The sequence below is a fragment of the Neodiprion pinetum genome, chromosome 4, assembly GCF_021155775.2.
Source record: "Neodiprion pinetum isolate iyNeoPine1 chromosome 4, iyNeoPine1.2, whole genome shotgun sequence".
NCBI lineage: Eukaryota > Metazoa > Arthropoda > Insecta > Hymenoptera > Diprionidae > Neodiprion > Neodiprion pinetum.
Window position 1 is genome coordinate 6,915,264 of NC_060235.2, and position 22,596 is coordinate 6,937,859.

Sequence of the window (22,596 nt, forward strand, 5' to 3'; positions counted from 1 at the left end):
CCGATTTCGCATTATTGGGGAATATTCAGGATGTACAAAACATAAGTTTTGATACCGGAAGTTCGATCAAGTCGATTGGAAGCGAATGAAATCGGCAAAGTGGCAAAATTTTTAGTGAAGTTTATAACGAAGAATTTACAGTATCAGGATAAAAGTAAACATTTGGATTTAGCTGATCCATACCTTCGACGTTTTCGCCAAATTTTTTAACTCCGACAACAATTTAAGCCCGCTTGTGAAATGTTGTTTGAAATACCGGAATACCTCGTTCAACATTCCGATTTAATTCCGCAGCCAATGCGACTGCCGAATAAAATGACACCCACCGCTGAAAAAATTCACTCTTTTTTCTCTTTCGGTTTTTTCCTTTTTAGTGAGATTAACGCGAGCCTCTCTATTTCATTGATATTCCACAGACTATGTCGAGGCAACGGCCAACTTCCCTGATGATTAGCGCTCAAGTTTGGCGCCAGGGGATCGCGAATTTTGCCCGAATCGCGAACCCGAGGGAATGAGGGAAATCCTGCTTGTAGGTATATGTACGGCCTGTGTATAGCTATAACCACGTAACAACAACTTACCGGCGATCCAAAGTTGTGACCGATTTCATGGGCCAGGGTGACGTGCGATACCGCAGGTGGAACGTGCTTTCCGTAATTCAGCAGCGTTATTATTCCCGTGTTCAACGACTTCATGCTTCCTCTGTAATGCTGGAATCAGATATTTTCCCAAATTATCGTACTTTCAGACTTTCCGCGAGTCTTTTGCTACCCAAAAAGCTTATCATTCCGTTTGGGTCTAATAATATGTATATTCATCTGTGGCGGGTGACAAGCTTTTATCCATTGAAAATGAATTGTAAATAAAATTATTTCGGTGAATAGAAAACACACGAGTTGGAAAATGATTGTTCACGATTCGTTTCTTTTTACATACAAATGAATCGTTGTGACTTTGTGAGATTATAAAACGTCACGACAGATATGATTCTTAAATTTTTTCAAAGCTTTACAAAAATTTAGTTCTTAGTTAGAACAAACATGGACATGACTAAGCAATATGGCGTCGAGATCTGGTTTGTTAACCGATAGATTTAGGTCAACTACGCGAACAGGAAAGTACAGACAACTTCATGCAAGCTGTGAGGTCTTAGTTTTCTCGGAAGTAATCAATACACTGTAAAAAATACGACGAAAGATGTAATTTAAAATGATATACAGCTCAATCGGAGTAATTCATATTCTTGCCATCAGACGTCACAGAGCCACATTATCATTCCCAATAACAAGTTCGGTCTCTTTCACCACTAGGTATGCAATCAGGTATCGACGAAACTTTAACACATCGTTGTCCGAATTGAAGAATCGATGCGACAACACGGAGACGGGAAGATTATTCCGTAATGTCTGTAACTCTGACGGGTTTGAATAATTTTTAGTCCTTTATCCGGCTGGCAGACGTTGTCTGCCAGACGGTATTTAGCATAATATCAGGGCGAGTAGTCGACCCGTAGTGCATGGAACTCCTCCTATCCTACGGCGAGTAAGTATACCCTTGGAGTTTCAGTCCTGCATTCAGCTGCGGACCATGCAACTCAGTTTCAAGAATATTTCACCGCTCTATAACCCCGCGCAATTTCCGGTACGGGCTTACGGCCAAGGATGGTGAGGCAAAAGAGCAGACATACCCCGTTCTTCTCGCAAACGCCTCCGGCGTTCTTCAAATCGCCTGTCCAGGCCAGACCCAACGTTCCTTTCTCGAAATCCCGATAGGTGAACATGTAGGACAGGCAAAAGGCGTCGTAGTCCTCCTCTGGAAGAAATTATTGCAATTACGTCCACGGAGTACAAAAGAAATGCACATGTATAGAAAAATGGAGTGAAGGAGGCGAAAAAATTTTTAGTCATTGTATATTGCTATGATAATAGTACTTTACGCAACGAGTGACGAAAATCAGAGAATAGTCACCATTTCCTCGTTTCATCACTAATTGCATACAATTTTTTTCATCACGAATGCGTCGAAAACGAATGTTAATGACCGTAACACTTGCCTGAAATGGCCTGCAACGTCAGTTGTGTATCGGACCTAGCCTCGTTCGGTTTGCTTCGAGTACGCATGCGTAGCGGTGCGCTATGTTTTCTACTGCGCGTGCGCAGCGACGCACAACATTCTATACGACGAAGCGCGCATGCGTAGCAGTGCACGGTGTTTTATATGATTCGGACTGCGCAACGCCGCTGCATACTGCCATTTCAGGCACATGTTACAGGCGTCGAAAATTGCGTTTATGACGCGTGTATGATAAAAAAAAATTATTCACTACCAACATAGATTTAATTGAATTCGAAGATAATTTTTATTTCGTAATAATCCAATTTAATTTCGATAATAAAACATGCGTTTGTGAGAATATCAATTAGTGCAGTTACTTAAAAATGATGTCCATGTGTTTAAAAAATTGCATCAAGATGCTGCAGCTCGATTTTATGCCACTTTTCTCACTGTTGGATGAACGATGCTGGCAAGTTGGATACAGCGGGAAAATTACGTTCGATAATAAATAAGCCACTCTTCAATGGCAAAGTATGAAAGACGGTGCGAAACCCGTCAATGTCAAGTGACAGCTGAGCTATTAATAAAGACGGCCTTTGACAAAGTTCCATTCTACGTCGCCGCGCGCTTAATAAACTTTTATCATCAATCATACTTTTGAACGTATATACATATATACGTATACACATATGTACATAAATACGTATATATCCATGTATACACAACCAATCCAAGCGTGTTCTCAATACACAGGCGCATTTCATCTTCACGCACACACATACACGGATATCTGGTGTCAGATTAGAAGATTATTAGACGAAAGTTACACGTGGAAGCTGGCGAGAGAGAAAGAGAGAGAGAGAGAGAGAAATCGATCGAAGATCGCGTGTCAATGGTTGTAGGAACAATCAGCGGTCTGAGAAACTTCCCGCCGCCCTTAGGATATAATAATGAGGTTATTTTTCCTTCCGATCCAATCAGGGCCTAGAGGGTGCGTATCGAAGCATTTGATCTGCTTTGAAACGTGATGATTGAATCGAGAGAGGCTTTCGCAAGCGGCGAAGATGTGGCGTCGGAATCGAAAGACTGGAGTCGACTGCTTAATCCGATTGGACTATAATTATTTCCGCGAAAATGGTGCACAGAGTTTCCTAATCGTCGTACCGATAATTCAATCAGCGGCCGTGTTTACGAGAGAAGAGATACGCGCATCTAGGCAAGTAGTTATACGTATACGAGTGTATTTACCCCACATAGGGTGTCAAAAATTTAGGGGGTTGGAAAAACGTGGATTCTGTTATTACGTATACAACGAAAAATGAATTAAAATTGAAATTACTGCTTTCAGGGGGTCGTACACGATGCTTTAATACTCCTCGGCTCCGAGATGCGCGACGCTGAATCGGTAAAACAGCTGTTTTATTTGTTTTAAATGATCCACCCTCCGTAAATACAATTTTCCTGTTCTTTTGTTTTTCTCACTTTTACTTTTGCGCAAATTTATTTTTCAATATACCCTGCAGGCGAGGCGAAATTGGGAGGAAAAAATTATCCTCGCACGAATTCACCCCTCGTGTATTTCTGTACGACGTCTTTAAAGGCCGCTTTTTATTTCCTACGCTCGCACATACCTTTATATATATATGTATGTATTCGTTTACGTATACACGTATGGAAGAGTGGAAAATAGCGGTTATATAGGTACGTGGTGTTGAAATACTGAAATTAAAATATACCTACGCGTGGCTCGCCGACCATTCTCGTTTTTGATTTATTTAATACGCTATCTATTCCAGTTATATCAAACCGATGGGAAATACGATGAAAACAACGTTATTCGTATTACTTTCTGAAATATTATACCGCTCTCAATGACGTCGAGATTAAAATTTATAAAGGATTTTGAAAAATCAAATTGGAACGCAAAAAATAACGAAAGCTAACGAGCTCGAAAATTCGTGCACGTGTGTGTCGTTTTACAGTACATATATATATATATATATAAAATTGTGAACAAAGTGCCAAAACCTGTAATGAATTCTTTTTCAATCAGAAATCTCAAATCATAAAACTCGTTGTTATTCATCCGTTAAATGAATGAATGATTAGTTGATCAACAGATTGATTCCTGATTCTTTTGAAACAAATCTATAATCTTACGAATATTCCTACTGTATAAATATTCATGCAATTTTTTATAAAATTTTACACGTTGTTACGTTATAAAAGATCCGAAATTGAACAAATATATTTAAAGTCTGTTTTGAGTGAAATGTATGATGGCTACCCTAAAATTTCAAAGTGTAATATATAACAGCGTAACGTTATTTCTCACGAATTTTGCCCTTTTGAAACTTTGAGCGTAGGGTTTCGGACCATTCGAAACTTCGATATTTCGTCGAAGTTTGATTTATTTACTTTAAGTTTCACCATCAAAAAATTCGGATTTCTGCGCTTTCGGAACTTATCCGATTCGGAATTTCAACCCAGCCCCATTTTTTCCGGTTACATCGGAGAAATTCAGGGCTTGATTATATATGTATACCTATAGGGGGGTTCGTCTTGTATTCTGCAGGGTTGTATTCAAGTTGTTCTCCGCGGGGCGTTCAATGTAACGGATAAATGGCCCTCCCTCCAGGTCATTACCTAGAGCTTTGCCTACTAAAACGTTTCCCTCAACTGTTGTAAACACTAATTACACCGTCGAATGATTCGTTTAAGGCGCCTCACGGTTTCATTTGACTAGTACCTACTCTGCAGGCGCTGCGATACCTTATCCCCCACTATTCTCACCCTGGTGATAACGACGCTTACATTGTACACCAAAGCCAAAGCCTTTCCTGCTATTTCCACTTTTCAAGGGAATACTCATTCGCTGGTTGATCGAAAGATGTCTTGTTTTTGATTTGTACTTTTCGTTTGACGTGACAACCGATTTGACAATTCGTATCTATAATTCGTGAGTGCAAATTTGGACTATTTTCTTTTTCTTTTTCTATTCTTTGTTTTTTTTAACTTTTCGTTTACCTGCATGATTAAAATTTCAGCGGCGAATATGCGAATATCAATTATGGGACACAAGAAATTTGATTTTGAATTTGACTTCAAGATGAATGCAATACAGCTGAAATTTATTCTTTGAAATTTGTAGACTCGTTTCTGTCTATTCTCTACCTTCACGGTTATGTTATGCAGTATTCAGAACGAAATGTGTTAAATTGTTTGACGAAATAGAAGAAGAAATTTCTCAAAGCTGTTGAATTCTTCATAAACATCCGAATCATGTTCGGTGACGTGAGAAAATTTGAAAACAATCAGGGAGGTAAGAGCTTGGCTGATTGAGTCAAAATGTTATCTGAAGCACGCATATTGGTTTGATGGTACAAAACATAACGTATTCAATAATCAAACTTGTAAACTGTAAAATTAGTCCGGAAGGTCAAAAGTCATCAGGTCAAGGACCTGGACAGCCAGAACTATGGAGCGCTTGTCCTGGAAGTCGCGTTTCGTCAGGAAGCGGATCCGGAGCGCAGGATCTAGGAGGTAGAGAACCCGGTAATCGAAATAATCTTGATCCGGACAAGATGAACCAGCTGATCAGAGTGAAATCAGACAAATTTTTCCAGGTTTTTGAACGTTCCAGTGCAATTTGAAATGAAGTAAACTTTCGTTGATTATTCCTGTATTTTCTACTTTTGCATTTCCAAACGGATTGTTATGGCTTAAAAAATGAAAAATGATCAACGTTTAATGCGCGAAAATCTCGTAATAAAATAATTAAAAAAGTGTCGACTTATGGCCGAGCAGCCTGCTTGATATGAGCTTAAAAACTGTGTTAAATGAATGGCAACACAACACGTAAGGAATGTAAAGAATGTAAGATGAAAAAAAAAAAATTCTAAACTAAAATCTAAATGCATCGATTCCTTCCGAAATGGACGCATTTACTTGTATAAATCGGAGGGTAAAATTCTTTCCGGGTTAACCGCGCCCGCTTAAAGTTCTCAGGGGGGTAGAAGCCATGAGGGGATGAAAAGCTGGCTTATTATTCATTTTTGACGAGCTTTTCCCGGCTCGGCGTAACGGTGAACTGCCCGGTGTTAAAACGGCGATAAGAATGCCGGGCGGGGTTTTTAGGGGGTTGCAGCGGCGATGAGATGGAGCAGCGTAAGCTGGAAGCTGCGAACTATCCCGACTCAATTTACCCGAACCAAGCCAAACCAAACGAAACGAAACGAAACGTAAACGCGAACGGTAAACTATTATCATTGTCGGGGGTGTTGTTCGCTTATCGGGAGGCGCGCCCAAACCATTGTGGCGTTTCTGGTCGATCGGACGAAGCAATGAACCGGGGTATTATGGTTCGCTTCGCGCGGGTAACGCGGCTCGGCTTCAACTGGAGATTCTCATGGAGCCAGCGTAGCCGCCCAGAGAATGCCGGACCTGGTCCTGAGCAAATCGGAATCGGCCTGATATCTCGGGCTGACTCGCAAGGAACACGCCAGTTTGATGTCCTCTCTCCGATTTCGTTTCCTCCTCACGTATGTTGTAGAGCATTAAAAATTGAAAGACACGTACTTTATATTTTATTGGAGGAAAAACGGTTTAAAGGGGGTGAAAACGACCCCCGAAGATGGGCGCTCAGCGAGTCGATTTTTTTAAAGCGCTTGATGTATTTGAATGGACTTAACGCTGAAATGTTTCTATTAATGAATAAAACGTTGGATTCATTCGATTACATCAAGCGCTTCTGTCTGATACCGAGGATCCACACCGTTGGATGTCCATCTTTGCGAGTCGTTTTCACCGGTTTGAACCGTTTTTTCGCTGATAAAGAAATATGCATGTCGTTTAGTTTTAAACGCTCTTCAACATGCGCGAATTGCAACGAAATCGGAGTGGGGACATTAAACTGATGTTCCTTGTAAGATTCGAACCCCCGCAGTAAATGCATTGCGACTTATGCATGTATGGGGTCCATGTGTAGTGATCGGATTGAAAATGGGTTGAAACAAGAGTGTGACAAAACAGAGCTTTAAATGGTGTCGTTGAAGCTGATCTATTTACATTGGAATGAATATTTAAAGTTAATTTGATCCAGGAGAAAATGTTAGAACACTGAAATTAGACTACAAAAATCTTTACGTCTTAACTACGTGATAGGAATCTGATTGTTTTACTATTTTTTCACTGGAACTGATTTTATTAGTAAATGATTTATTAACAGTAACTTGTTTCTTGTTCAGTGACTAGTGTAACATGTGAAAATTACTACAACAGTACGTATCGGTTTTATTTTTTTCCAACCGAAGAACTCGGGAAAGAATCCGTATCAGAAATTTTTTTAGGAACTTCATTTAGGAAGATAATCAGTTATTTTTCAATAGAATCAGACGAAGTGTACAGATTTTCTGGTGAAAAAATAGTTAAATAATGTGATTCTTCTGAAGTTCTTGATAACAAGTTATTTACAATTCACGTGTAAGGTAGAAATTTTTTTTCTACATCACCGAGACTTTCATGAATCAGATTCAACTTAATCAGCTTTAGTTGCCTTGACTAATTTTCATATTTAATTCGACATATTTCAACTACCCTTTTCTGTATTTTCACTAGAAAAAAGATTGTTATTCTAATCAACCGGAAACAAAAAGTCGCGTTTTCGCTACGCACGTGATTAATTTTTTTTCCCGATGATATCTTGAGAACGAGTAACCGCATTTCAATGATTTTCGTCTCAATTGACGCGGCTTCTCCAAACTTAGAACCGATTAGATCTTAGCTTCGATCGGTTCAGTACTTTTCGAATTATTCAATTAACAAAATTTGAAAAAAATAAAATAGCGATCATGATATCTTGATAATGAATGAACGAAGTTTTATAAAAATTGTTACCACCGGATTTTTATGGTCGATGGTCAAGAATCTAAGGCCAGATGAGAAAAAAACTGTACCTTATAGCTACAGGTCAAATATAATAGTCAAAAGTTCGAAACTCCTGTGATTTTTGTGTATTAAAGCACTTGGCGTTCTTTAGTCATTGTCACGAATTTAACATAGTGCTTCCGTAATTCGAACAAGATAACGACGTTGTTGTTGTTGTTGTTGTTGTTGGTGTTATTGTTGGTGTTGGTTGTTGGTGTTGGTTGTTGGTGTTGGTTGTTGTTGGTGTTGTTGTTGGAGTTGGCGTTGGCGTTGGTGTCGGTGTCGGTGTCGGTGTCGGTGTTGGTGTTGGTGTTGGTGTTGGTTTCGTAGACTTGAGAGCAAGTTTGAAAACGGGAAGTTCAAAGACTGGCTTACGGTTAACCCAAACCCGGTCGTTTGACCTGCAGACTATACGTCCCGTGTATCCTTAAGCCTGGGCTCAATCCTCGGATGTGTCGCGGGCTTGTTTCGCACTGATTTCCGGTGTCTGTAAGCACAGAGCTTTCTTCGGGTCCGACAGCTCGGGGTATAGCTATTCTGCTTTGTATGCAGATTTGGGAAAGACACCGCTGGGATCGCGTATCCTCCTCTATTCGAATATTGTATGCGCGCGGTATAGTGTCTAGTATAGCCTAGGATTTTCGGAACGCTTGATATGCTCCTGGGCCCTGGGGAAATGAATTTTCAACATCGCCCCGGCCGCTCGTCGATTCCCTGCCAACGTTAAGACCCACGTTCTTAATCAACTCGCTACCCCGTTAATGAAATAATTTTCAATTCACGTCGTTGTTCTGGCACGAAATCTTCTTTGGTGCCTGACAGTTTAATTCTTTCCTTCGTTGTCGTACCTAAGCAATTCTCATATTTTCATTACCGGATTTGTATCGAAGTAGTTTCGAACAGTCAACGTCAATTTGCAAATATCAGTTAGTTAGTTAGTTATTTCATTTTTGTTAATCTATAAGACATCCATATTCTGACATGTTTAAGTTTGCTTCGTTGGTAATTGTCGTCACTTTTCTCACACATAAAATAATAGTTGAATCAAACAATTTTATACACTCAATTTCGATCGGTGAGGTTCATTCGAATTTACGCGACGTCGAGAAGTGTCAGAATAATTATATTTGAAACCTGTTATTCATCACGGAAAGACGACGTTGGATTGATTATCATCGAATTCTTATCAAATTTTGCCAGTGAAAACATGATCAACATTATTTATGTACAATTATGAAAAGACAGCATTTCGGTTATTGCGAAAGGAAATCGCATTGAATTATAAACTTCGAATATCACTCCCTTGATAAGTAACTTGAATAGAAAGTGTGAGGAAAAATAAAAAAAAAAAACACTTTGCAAATATTTAGAACCAATTACTTATACGATTGAATGACTCTCTGATGCGAATAATCGATTACATTGCATTAAAAAAGGTTCGTGGATTGAAACTTGGTTTGATTTTCTCGTGTAACCTAAATCAATTGCAGCTTCTTTTGTCGATGTTTTACTCTGTGAGTTTTCCCATTTACGATGGAAAATAACGGACTGATGAAAGCTTGCACGAACCGATAGGAACGAAAATAATTGTACCATTTGAAAGCACTCAACTCTTCGGTTCCCTCCACTGTTTAACCGAACAAAAGCAACCTTCGTGTAATATTCGAAGCACGAATCGATACGCAGACTAGTGTATAGATGCCTTGGTGTTCGTGTATAATATTGACAGCACTTCGAGATACGGGTAGATACGTTACGCGTAATGCTTCCAATATTTGAGGACGTTGGTTGTTTAAAAATCGATACTTTTTGTTAGTTTTATTCCAACATATGATATCAAATTGTGATATTTGTCGGCTTTGTGATGTTTGTTGAATATCTAGTTTTGTTTTGTTCTATTTCAAATCGACAGATTATTTTCTACAGCGTAACTGAAACGGATTTTTTTTTTATCCATGTTTCGATCGTTGAATATTTAATTTTACAACGTTACAGCGATATTGATTATGATCAACAAGTGGCAATATTAAATTGAGGATTGAAAAGTAAAAGAAAATCTGGTGCAATGATTCTGTAGAAAATAGTCTTTTGCATGAAACAAGTCATAGTTAAGTAAAATTGAACGAACCCGCCGAATAAAAAAAAAAAACCTACAAACAACGCACACTGCGATCTGGAATTGAAATTGGACCGAAGCATCGATTCGGAGTTTTGTTTCATGCAAATATAAGCTGTAAGTATTTATGATCAACAAATTTGTAGGAAGTTTTAGAAAAAAGCGTCACAAAAGTTTTATTGATTATTTTTCGTAACAAGAAGTTGACGTTGAAGAATTTCACGAATTTTCTAAAGTTCGTCTGTCAGAGAATGAAATTTAATATTTTTTATCTCAAATACGAAACAGATGATTCACAAAACAACGAAACATGCGATGTTTCAAAAGTTTCACCAGATTTGTACACATGTGTAAGCATAATACAGGGGGAATTCCAGGCGAATCCAACGAACGTCTGATTCTCAAAATTTTTTATCACGTTTAAATTTTTTTCTGCTATTGTCTCAACTCTGAAACAGTACCCTGAATTTTGCCACATTTTTCATTCAACTAGTTAATTATTTATAAATATTGAGAGGTATTTTGAAAGAGAGCTTTTTAAAATTCTCAAAAACTTTATTTTCTTTTACAAATATTACATATTCCAAGAAATGATGATATCTTTTTAGCACTTTCGCTTTTTTTCTGATCAACTAACACATTGTTTAAACGGTCTGAAAATTCCTAAAAAATTCTTAAAACTTCTATCTTTCAATACAACACTTCAAGACTGGTTTCATGGAATATGGAATTGTCTGGAATTCCCCATAGGTATACACCTACTCTATACTTCTGGAAATCCTTCATCAATCTATTAGTTGACTGTAGTTAACGGAGTGAACAGTGAAGAATGCAGTTCGCTTTTAGTTCGAGACTCGACCATACTTCTCTTCGTCCAAACTATCAAATATCCGAAGCCTTGCGATTCGAGATTGGAAAAGTAAGACGTACCATGAATTCAAAAAAGTAACCGCATATGATTAGAGAACGTGTGATAAAAACATACATCAAATTTTCCTCCAGAGCTTTCACGCGGATTATCAGAGTTTTCCGATACATACCCGATGTTACCCCGAAAGTTGGAGAACGGGGGAAGCAAGAAAGGGTGAAAAGGAAATAGAAAGGAGGAAGTGGATGAGCTGCTTGTTAAATTCGCGAGGCGGGGGAACGTGCATGAAATTCAAAACGACGCGGGGTTAAAGAAAAGCTCGATACGATGCAGCCGATCGAGGAGGTTGGATCACATGTTGGGCCGTATGGGATCCATGCATGGGAGAATTCCAGGGTGCGAGGGATGATTTTTCCCCATAATTTTACCCCGCTGCAGCTGGCAATTGCGAATCATGCGCAATCACACGTATCGCTCAGGATTTTTATTATTTAAGTTTAAAATCGCGGATATTTGCGCCGCGGCTTCCGGGCTTTTATCGTGATCATGATACAGTTTTATTGATAAGCTCCGTGCTTCACGTCCGGCGATCGTTCTCGTTCATCGCGGTCGTTTTACTCTAGTGCTGTATAGTAGCTGTATGGTACGTATCGGAAAATTGACGTGAAATGTTTCGTGAAATACGATATACATTTTTGTGGAAATTTCTGCTTCTCCTTTTTACGGATCGTTGGAAACTTTTTATGGCGATGGCATATATCGCGATATGTACGATTGAAAACGATTAAGTAACTCGATTGTAAAACAAAAACAAAACGAAAAAGAAACTGTACACGTTATTAACAAGAAATCAATAAGAATGTTATGTTTTTTTTTAAATTGTACTTTCATATGGGCTATTCCGCGTCAACCGGATCAGTCATCTCTCAGATATTTTTTTAATTTGGCATGTGGATTGTGTGGGACGAGTTAGATTTTTGTGCCAAAGCGCGAATCTCATAATGCAAAATTCGATTTTTTATTAACAATAACAAATTAGACTCCCATTTTTTTCAAAAATTCATAACTTCGGCAAAAAATTAGATACAATATATTTTTTTTTTTCAAATTACGCGGAAAGCTCCATAGAATTTAAAAAAAAATACGAAATGGTAAAAACAAGTTGTTATCAATTGTTTATTTAACAATTAATTTTTCAAAGATTTTCAAAACAGTGACTGACACGATCAAAAAATTTTTTTAAAATTCTGACATGTTCCTTGAACTGTACTACAACCTGTGAATTAATTCCAGAGGGGTGTTTTTCTTCGTTTTCGAGTAAAAAATCATTAAAGGTGTCGATGCGCATGAAATTGCGGCCCGCCGAGTCTCTACGTAATGGCGGGCGGCCGGTTGCCGTCCACCGCTACACCGCGGTGGCGTCGCAGCGTTATTTTAGAGTCATTTTCACGATGTAGGACATGATTGAAGAATCTGAAAAAAATACTGTACCTTCACAAGGCCTGCTCAAAGCGATAAGTGAAGTTTCAGGAATGTGTTTTTATTTTAAAATAAGTAGCAAGTTATGTAATTATTATCATTTATGTGCACTCTCATGGTGTGTAACCGTTATTTTGAATCTCTGTAATAAAAAAACGGTGAAAAACACATTCCTGAAACTTCACTTATCGCTTTGAGCAGGCCTTGTGAAGGTACAGTATTTTTTTCAGATTCTTCAATCATGTCCTACATCGTGAAAATGACTCTAAAATAACGCTGCGACGCCACCGCGGTGTAGCGGTGGACGGCAACCGGCCGCCCGCCATTACGTAGAGACTCGGCGGGCCGCAATTTCATGCGCATCGACACCTTTAATGATTTTTTACTCGAAAACGAAGAAAAACACCCCTCTGGAATTAATTCACAGGTTGTAGTACAGTTCAAGGAACATGTCAGAATTTTAAAAAAATTTTTTGATCGTGTCAGTCACTGTTTTGAAAATCTTTGAAAAATTAATTGTTAAATAAACAATTGATAACAACTTGTTTTTACCATTTCGTATTTTTTTTTAAATTCTATGGAGCTTTCCGCGTAATTTGAAAAAAAAAAATATATTGTATCTAATTTTTTGCCGAAGTTATGAATTTTTGAAAAAAATGGGAGTCTAATTTGTTATTGTTAATAAAAAATCGAATTTTGCATTATGAGATTCGCGCTTTGGCACAAAAATCTAACTCGTCCCACACAATCCACATGCCAAATTAAAAAAATATCTGAGAGATGACTGATCCGGTTGACGCGGAATAGCCCATATAGGAGTATAAATTATTTTTCGAAATCGTTTGTATTGTGGTACTTCAGTCCATGTGTTTTGAGTTTTAAACGGATGACGAAAATTGGTGTTTAAATTTTTTGAAGATACAGTACGTACTAATACCGATTTTGACATTCAAATTGCTGTTGTAAAATGGCGAGTATAAAAATCTCGAGAAATTGGACAAACTCTGTAAAATTTGAGAATCTCCAAAATCAGTTATTTCAAATTTGGCGTCGAGTTTTCAAAATGCTATGAGTTACATTCAAGAAACACTAAAACTTATTTTATTAGTAACTACGAAAATCGTAATTCCTAGTTTTTTGGAGTAACCGATGTTGGGTTACGAATTGAACTTGCAGAATGCTGAAGAAAATTCAAGAATTAACTAAAACTCGTCCAATTGTACGAAGGTCGCTATTAATAAATTTTTGGACTAACTGATTTCGAATTTTCCAATCAAAGTTCGGAATTTAATTAAGAAAACAACAAAACGTTCTCATATATTGACCAAAAGGTCGCTGACTTTGAATTTGAACGTAGATTTCGTAAGTTTTGAATCGTCAGATAACGACACCGTAACCGATAGAAAACTAGCAATAAATCAATTACCGGAAATCGGGATTACGTCGTAGTTTAGAACGCCGCGAAGCATAAAGCCTGCTTTCCCCTGTATGTATCTCATCTCCGAGGATTAGGCTCACGATGATCAACAATTTATAAGTGCGGATTATCCGCTTCGATAGGTTTCGTTTCACTTCTTCCAGCACGCGGCTTACATGTCACATCCCACGTGCACGTCACGAGTTATAAATTTCCTCGTTAATCAACGCAACTGCCGGTATATACACTCATGCATTTTATTACACGTATACGTAACTTATTTGTACATACATACACACACTCACACACGCACGTATAAACTTGCAAGTAGTCGAAACGCGATACTTTTTCACTCTCCCTTATAATTTGTTTTTTTTTTTCGTTTCATTACTTATCCGTTCATCGCAATTCATTTCATCGTGCTTCACTAATTATATACCTAACAAGAAACCTCAATTTACGTTGCAGTAGGTAATCAAATTGCAAAAAAATTGGGCGTAAAGGATATCATCGAGATATTCGACGGAAATTTTAATGAAGATGAACGTGAAAAAACGACAACTAATTTGCCAAGCTTGCACGAATTTTTTTGATTTAGAAACAAGACCGAAGTTAACGTCGACTTACAGTTTTTGCGAAGTATATTTTTATTCCGTATTTTAGAATATAAATTCCTACGATGATATTTTGGGTCCAATGAATAGGAACGAACTTCTTTTTTTTTTCGCGAGTATCACGAATCTTTGAATTTCGTGAATGATATCAAATAAATGATCGCAATTTTATTGGTTTATAGTTTAACACGTGACTTTCATTGATTCTCAACGTTAGCTCTGATTTCAAATGTTTTCCTAGAGTTCTAGGTAATTTTTAGTTACTTCGAGACTAGCTAGTCACAAGAAATCACTGAAAATTACCTGATGAACCAGAAATTAAAGAAATCACGCTGCATGATAGAAATCGAAGAATGCTAATGAATCGAAAACATCTTGCATTTGCCTCAAAATTTACAGAAATTTTCACAACTTCTAACGCTTATCGAAATATTTTTTTTCGAGCCGCTGTCATTCGGTAAATTTTGATAGAAAAAAAATATACAATAAAACAAAACCTCCACAGCAAAATAGCAGCTCTCATACCGATCAATTATCTTTTTACAAATATCGTTTCATATAATATTTATGGCTACAACAGTGTAAACCGTGAGTACACCTTGTTTTTCGAAGACATTTTCAACCGTCAAAGAGAACGTAAAAAAAAAAAATACACGCTTAAAAATTCATTTTCTATTCTTCGTGAGTGTTTTGCTTTGAAATTTTGAAAAATGCTACTGATTAGCGCAATTTAACGATTGTAAAAAAACAATCGCAATAATCACACTGAGAAAAATTTCATTTGTTACAGTAACTAGAAAAATTCAGTAAGACAGGTATCGTTAAAAAAAACTGTTTGAATATTGTTGGAATTGCGAAAAACGAGGCACGCCTAACCATTTTGCGCTATCGTCGATCCTTTTTCGGTTATTGCAACGCAAAATCAGTTTGTGAGGTTTACTCTACTTTTTTAGTCAAACAAGGCTTTAACGTCAATTTATCGTTGCACAAGCTTTAAATTTTCGCAACAGTTGGAAGAAAATATATCAACAGCGATCGTAACGAGAAAGAACAGTAACGGATACCAGACTTTCCGGTAACAGCTAGAAAACTAATTTTCATTTTCTACCTAGAACTATATTTTTTGATTGTGGTAAAAAATGAAAATAGTCGAGGACTGAGCGGTAACCGGAACTAAAAATTTCCATCAGTGCAGCTGTTTTTCGCCCCCGATAGCCGGGGACGATCCCTGAAAGAATAAATTGTTGACAACTCACCAGAAAAAAGCTCGAGGAATTCTTCGACCCCGTAAGTGCCGGTGAAGCGATAGGTTGGGTCTTGAAGGGCGTCGTGACCGTGTACTTTGACCCGTTTAATCATGAAGCTGATGTTGTCGGGCTGACCGTCCTGGTTGAAATCTGCAGAGTCATATAAAAGGCAATTAATTAATGCGGCGAACCGGCGATTAAGGTATTATACATAGAGGATAAACCCTGCGCCCTGTATGACTGCCCGCGGTGTTTCTAATTTGGAAAATAATTTATTGTCGCATCGCGAGGATTAATTTTAAAACCCGCAAACGATATCTGATCTGGAACGCAAACCGGAAGTGGGTATGTACCGCGGGGGCGAATCTAATGTCGCGCACGCGATAGATCGGATACACCGATGAATCGTTTCCGCAATCCTTCTCCATGCACATGCATCGTATGTACAACACGTACATGTGTTTACGAAAATACTCGTTCGCTTGCTTCGCGGTCGCTCTCCTCTTCTATTCCGATTTCATTAACAAAGTGTTTTATATCATTCGTGCTAATTATGCATTATACGCGAATAATAAAATACACGAGAAAATGACCCCTGTTATATTTGAAATTAGCGAGTTTGTTTTTCTTTCTCTTTTTGCATCGGAGTGAAATTCGTTTGTTACGATAAACGTTTTCAAGTTAACTTTAATGTAGCAGGTAAAAAAAAAAATTCTATTTCCTTGTACGTATGACTATTAATTAAAAACTCGGTATAATTTTTTTCGGGACACGGATTTTATTTATTTATTTATTTTTTTTTTTTTTTTTGACATATACGGTTAACCCGAAATTTCATCAATGGGGAAATTTCATGGGGAAAAACTTCTACTTCTCATTCGTGGGTAAAGTACAGTACCTATAAATTTTTTTTTCCATCGTTATAAACGACATTTGCAACAGTTACGTGCAATTTTGAAATTAGCACGGGTGAAGACGTCGCATAGTCTGAAAATTTTTATCTCTTTAAAATTGTATAAATTTTTATCGTCAAAAGAGTGATTAAAACAAAGGACCGAATTATTTTCCCCCAAATTGCTCATGAAATATAATATATTTATTCAACCGATGAAAAATCAGCTGTTTTGTTTTAGATCAATTGTGTTTTTCAAATTGCAATTTTTGTAGGCGCATCTAAAAAAAAAAAAAAACATGTCGATGAAAAAGGTTCAATTTCACAAAATTTCTAAGCTTGCCGCACCTTCGGATAACTCGGGCAAATATATATTCAATAACACGAAGCTGTATAAATAAATCAATTCTATGATGGTTATAAATTCGATCAGTTCGCGTGCCGAGGAACAGTTTGCACCTTTGCATGCAATAAACCATCGATCGATGGAGAAAAATCGATCAGAAATAAAGGAAGGACCGAGTATAAAAGAAAGAAGAAAAAAAAAAAATAAGAAATAAAATAAAAAACTGAACCGAGAGCGAGCAGAAAAAAGTTTCCTGTAAATATTCAGATTAATTTGGTTTAGAACGAAGTAGATATATACGTTGGGTATACATATGTATATACGTATTACAGTGGAATCTTATCGTAAAATCAAATTACGGCTTAGACATTCGGCGTGGCTGCACGAGCTTGCGCTTCGTATATTTAACACATACGAGAATGAGCGAGCGAAGTTTAGAAATATACATACAAATACGTACAAGTACACACGTGTTGTACGTTTACGTGCATACGGAAGACGCGGGCTTGGCGTGTCTGGTGGCATTTAATCACGGCTTCTAACCATGCAAGATTCGAAAAAAAAAATAAATAAACAAAGATAAAAATAAAAGAGGGAGGAGAATAAAAAAAAAAAAAAAAAAAAAAAAAAAAAAACAAGAAGGAAGGAAAGAAAAGAGAACGGAGAAAGAAGTATAAAAACGTTACGAAATCACGCAATCTTCGTGGGTGAGCCTTTGTCACTTTGGCGTCGATTAGGTGGATGTTACCTTCGGTTGGAAAAAACGATGAGGAAAATAATTAGAAAAAAAGATTATACTGAATAGCAGAGACTCGGCGGACGATAAATTACCGGTTTTGAGATACCGCGGCGCTCCCGATAATACGATAAAAAGGAAAGTAATTGCCATTATCGAGGGTTGAATAAAAACTGTAAGATATCTTCTCGCCCTTTGTTTTTTTTTTTTCCTTTAGAGACGAGTGAAAAAAGTGACGGAATGAAACTGTGATAAAATCAAAGTTGACGAAAAGCGCGAGAGCGAAACTGATTGAGCTGAATTTTATAATATTCTCATTTTAACAAGTATAACAATTTGTGCTTGTAAATTTCAATGAATGAAGTTTAATTGATGCAATAAGGAAAAATTCGTCGAGTGAAGATGATTTTTCATCAATTTAAAATTTATTTACAAAACATGTAAATTCGTTTACGTTTACTACCTTCAATCATGCCGTTTAAACAACATCAAAACTAAAAAGATTGTCACTTATTTCGTCGAAACGTCGAATTTACATGGTTTGCAAATAAATTTTAAATTGATGAAAAATCATCTTCACTCGACGAATTTTTTCTTAATACAACACGACAAGGTCACGAATAATTTCTAAAGTTCAATTGATGGTGAAATAGAGAAATCACACTTGACACGAATGATTTTTTATAAGTTTGATATTTTATCTCTGAATAAACTAACACAAGTTAATCGATTACAATTTATAAGAACGTCTAATTAATTCAATGATAAAATGGAAAATCAAATTATTTCAGTAAATTTATCGAGGATTATTTATTTCTTTTTCATAGTAATTGCTAAAACGTCAAGCTGGATTTCGTCACCCGACGCGTGGCGGCGATTATCGATAAATCCAGTAATTCGAGTGCTTTCATAGTTTTCGCCCTACTCAAGGAACAAAGAAAAAAGAAAAAGTAAAACCGGTTGCTGACTACGGATGCTCCGGGCGAGGGATTAGGATTTTCTGGTTTACCTTAATCAGCTTTGCTTGGCAGCAACATTATAACTTGTCGTAATATCGCAGGCATTGAAACCGCGGCTTGCCTCTTTGGCGCAAATATGAGGTACAATGTACTTTATCCGAGTAGTAAACGGCGGAACTCAACAAATAGAGCTTCCGACTGCGCATGGGTGAGATTTGTCGAATTTTCATGCAGGCTAGCAATCTTAAACTTCAGCTATCAAACGCAGCTTATGGAGGTTATGTGGAGAATGCGATTATTTTTTTAGGTTAGAAGGATCTGAAATAGTCGATGTAGTCACGCGGGAAGGCTTGAAAAGCTTTTATCGTCAACTAACCGATGGTAAATTATGGCTACGAGTCATTGTGACCACATAATTTCAATTCACCACTCGACGCGGCAGAGTTTCGCATGTCACGCCTAGTTTCTAGTGAGTTGGCTGCCCTGCTTTGCAGACGAAAATATCGACGCGGTACAATGAGAAAAATTTCATTCGTTGTAGTAACTAGAAAAATTTAGCAAAACAGGTATCTTTAGTAAAAACTGTTTGAATGTTGTTGGAATTACGAAAAACGAGGTACGCCTAACCATTTTGCGCTATCGTCGATCCTTTTTCGGTTATTGCAACGCAAAATCAGTTTGTGCGGTTTACTCTACTTTTTTAGTCAAACAAGGCTTTAACGTCAATTTATTGTTGCACGAGCATTAAAATTTTCGCAACAGTTGCAAGAAAATCTAGCAACAGCGATCGTAATGAGAAAGAACAGTAACGGATACTAAACTTTCCGGTAACAGCTAGAAAACTAATTTTCATTTTCTACCTGGAACTATATTTTTCGATTGTGATAAAAAATGAAAATAGTTAAAGACTGAGCGGTAACCGGAACTGAAAAATTTCTCTCAGTGTACGATCTCACCGACCAATAGCGTCCAGTTATCACGCGCATGCGCAGTTGGTCGTTTAGCCTGATAAGTTTCATCGTTTCTTCTCGGTAAGCCTCGAAATTCCGGCGCACTATGCGGGATGAGTTGCCCGCCTTGATGCGACGCCGTCTATACGTCTACACGCACTCGTATAATCTACGGGAGGCACGCACCACTCGAGTCGAGACCTACCTCCACCCCTCGCCCAACTTTATGAGGGTTTCCTAAAAATACTAAATAATGCAGAAGCCCATAAGCTGAAGGATGAAAGGGACCGATGTGAAAAAAGAAACCAGACGAGTGCAGCTTAAGCCTCTAAAATGAGTATGGCCACGCCGATCTCTCTCGGCGCTACATCCTTTCATAAAACCGCATGAGAAGGATCGAAGCACGTTTCTCTTTGTTTCCTTCTCAATCGGAAAGCTCGACTTGATGCGTATATTAAGTCGAGAATTTTAGCCATAGGAATACTTGTGTACTTTATACGGCGAACGCGGCGTATTGCACAAAAATAGGAAAATTTTTTTGCTGATCAACAAAAACACAATGACGCGGAAGATGGAAAAATCAAAAAAAAAAAAGCGACCATTGAACCCATGATTTTGTATTTCATTTAAAATTTTGCAATTTACTATGGAACTCCAGTATTTCGAAATACTTTCGAGGTTTCATTGAGAAATTTCAGAAATAATAATCAAGTATCTTATGAAATAAAGGTTTACATTATTCCCTAGAAAATTTTTAGATATACATGGCAGTTTGAGAAATTCTGGTCGGATGATATTATTATGCATATTTCAGGGGCAAACTTTCCGAGTCAGAAGAGGCGTGCGAATGTTGGTGTGGTATTAATTCGGGAAAGATGCAACCAACTTCTGGAGATGAGGGAGATGCGGGGGAAGGGAAAAATACGCGCCTGCAGGGAATATCGAAGAACCCGCGGGGTGCAAAATGTATTCTGATGAGCGTCTCAGCGGGGAAGATTGCAAGGAAGTATCTACTTCGAACGGCTTCAAGATAAGAAACAGCTAAAGAATTTCTAAACGACTTCTCGTTCGAACTGGCAAAGTATCTTTCACCGTATAAACATGCTGTAAATACAGGTCACCGTACGTATAATGAAAGCAGTGAATTGTGCGATAAGATATTTTTTTTTTAAGAAAAATGACACATTTTCGAATAAGGAATAAAAAATTTTATGGTTGAATGCGAACCGTAAACAAAAATGATTGCCACTCTTCGCTTGGATTCTTTTTTTTCCCCGCCCGTGTTTCCGCTTTTGTAATAAAATAAACCGCGAGTGTAATTATTACTTCGCACAAGTAGTCCAATCACGCAAATGTAGCGTTATTTTATTTACCTAATTGGTTGTATTAATTCGTTTGCACATTTTAAACCTATTACTTTTATCTACATGAGTGTATTTGTTTTGTTATTGGAATAATTGTATTTCATGCAAATGAGTGAGGTAATTTTTTGATCAATCAATTTATTTCCCCCTGTGTGAATCTGGCCGATTGCTTATTAACAAATATGATAATTCTGGCTCCGCGCGATTCGAATGTATGAATATTTATCCCAACGCGTCACGGTAACGAGGTCGATTTTTTCAGCGTCAAATAAAAAACGAACAATAAGAGGAAATTGAGGACAAGAGTAAAAAAAAATTATTGGCAATCGGAAACGTGATAGAGTCGTCGGATTCGAAAATTTATTTTTTTATTTTTTTGTCACTAGTATAAACCAGTACAACAATTTAAATATTTTTCAACAAGTTTCAATACAAATTAAACATCATATTATTAACGATGCAGAGTTAATAAAATCTATGTAACAAAAAAATTACAATTAAAACTCAACTTTTCGAGAATAATTCGCGTTCCGGAAAATATATCTCAAACCGTTCGTAACCTCGATATTAAATTAATTATTGAAAAGAAAAAGAAAATCTGGTTCAATGATTTTGTTGAAAATAGTTTACCGAATAAAATAAATCATCGTAAGGTAAAATTGAACGAATCGACCAAATTTCTATCGATCTGAAACCAGATTGAAACGAAGTATATCGACGTATTTAAACCTTTGTTTAGAAAATTCATTGTGTCTTTATTATCCGTGAGAAAAATAATAGATATCATAGATTTTTGACTAATAAGCCTCGTCAACCGAAATCCGTTCAATCGAGGTCAAAGGACACGACTGGATTTATCATCCATCACGCTGTCTTCAATTTCATCGGAAACTCTAAAATCAGATCGTATTGACAGGTATAAAAATGCTTGCTTACCCGTGTATCTGTATATCGCATTGACGCGTTGAACATGGCGAGTCATGACCTCGATGCAGGCCTCTTCCGATTTGTAGTGGGCGAAGAAAGTGTGGTCAGCCTGAAGGTAGAGCATACACGTTGTCTTTTTCGGGTCCACCGAGGTACGTTTGCGGAGCACTCGAGTGTACCTCTCTCTGTACAGTCTAAACAATACAATTCCAACCGATGTTATGGCTGAAACAACCCTTCTCTGTATGGGGTCAAGTGTGCCTAAAATAATAGGGAAGGGATCGAGGATTTTGGGAAAATTTGGAAAGGATTCAGAGAAGCGGGCATCAACATCCCGGAAAACCAAGTAAAAGCATCGTTTAACCCTGCTAGGGAATTTCTCTTATAGATTTTTCCCGTGAAAATTCACTTCCAAACATGCAAAAATCACTCTTCTTTTATCATTTGCAAATTAACTCACGGAATTGAGAACAGATATGGAGATCTCCTGAAGAATTTTCCAAGCAGAAGCTTGGTGTATCAATACGTGAAACAAACTTCTAAACAGTTTGTCGATATGAACTTGCTTGCGGTTTTTGTGGTTGTTATTTTATGTAGATGAAAAAGACAGGCTGACTGAACATGGCTGTGATATCTTTACAGCCTAATGCGAATATATAAAAAAAAACAAAAAACAACATGAAACTTTAGTTGAAGCAGGT

The 22,596-nt window shown here is 37.4% G+C and overlaps 1 protein-coding gene across 9 annotated transcripts in view; it reads right to left on the reverse strand.

Moving 5' to 3' along the window:
* LOC124215857 (disintegrin and metalloproteinase domain-containing protein 10) overlaps positions 1–22,596 on the reverse strand; it is a 350,156-nt gene that overhangs the window by 19,021 nt on the left and 308,539 nt on the right. For all 9 annotated transcript variants that reach the window (XM_046619705.2, XM_046619706.2, XM_046619700.2 and 6 more), the window contains 4 exons: positions 21,905–22,089; positions 15,731–15,871; positions 1,688–1,812; positions 582–710 (listed from right to left, as the gene is read on the reverse strand). In XM_046619705.2, coding sequence (XP_046475661.1) covers positions 582–710; positions 1,688–1,812; positions 15,731–15,871; positions 21,905–22,089 — 580 coding nt within the window. The remainder of the gene's footprint in view (positions 1–581; positions 711–1,687; positions 1,813–15,730; positions 15,872–21,904; positions 22,090–22,596) is intronic.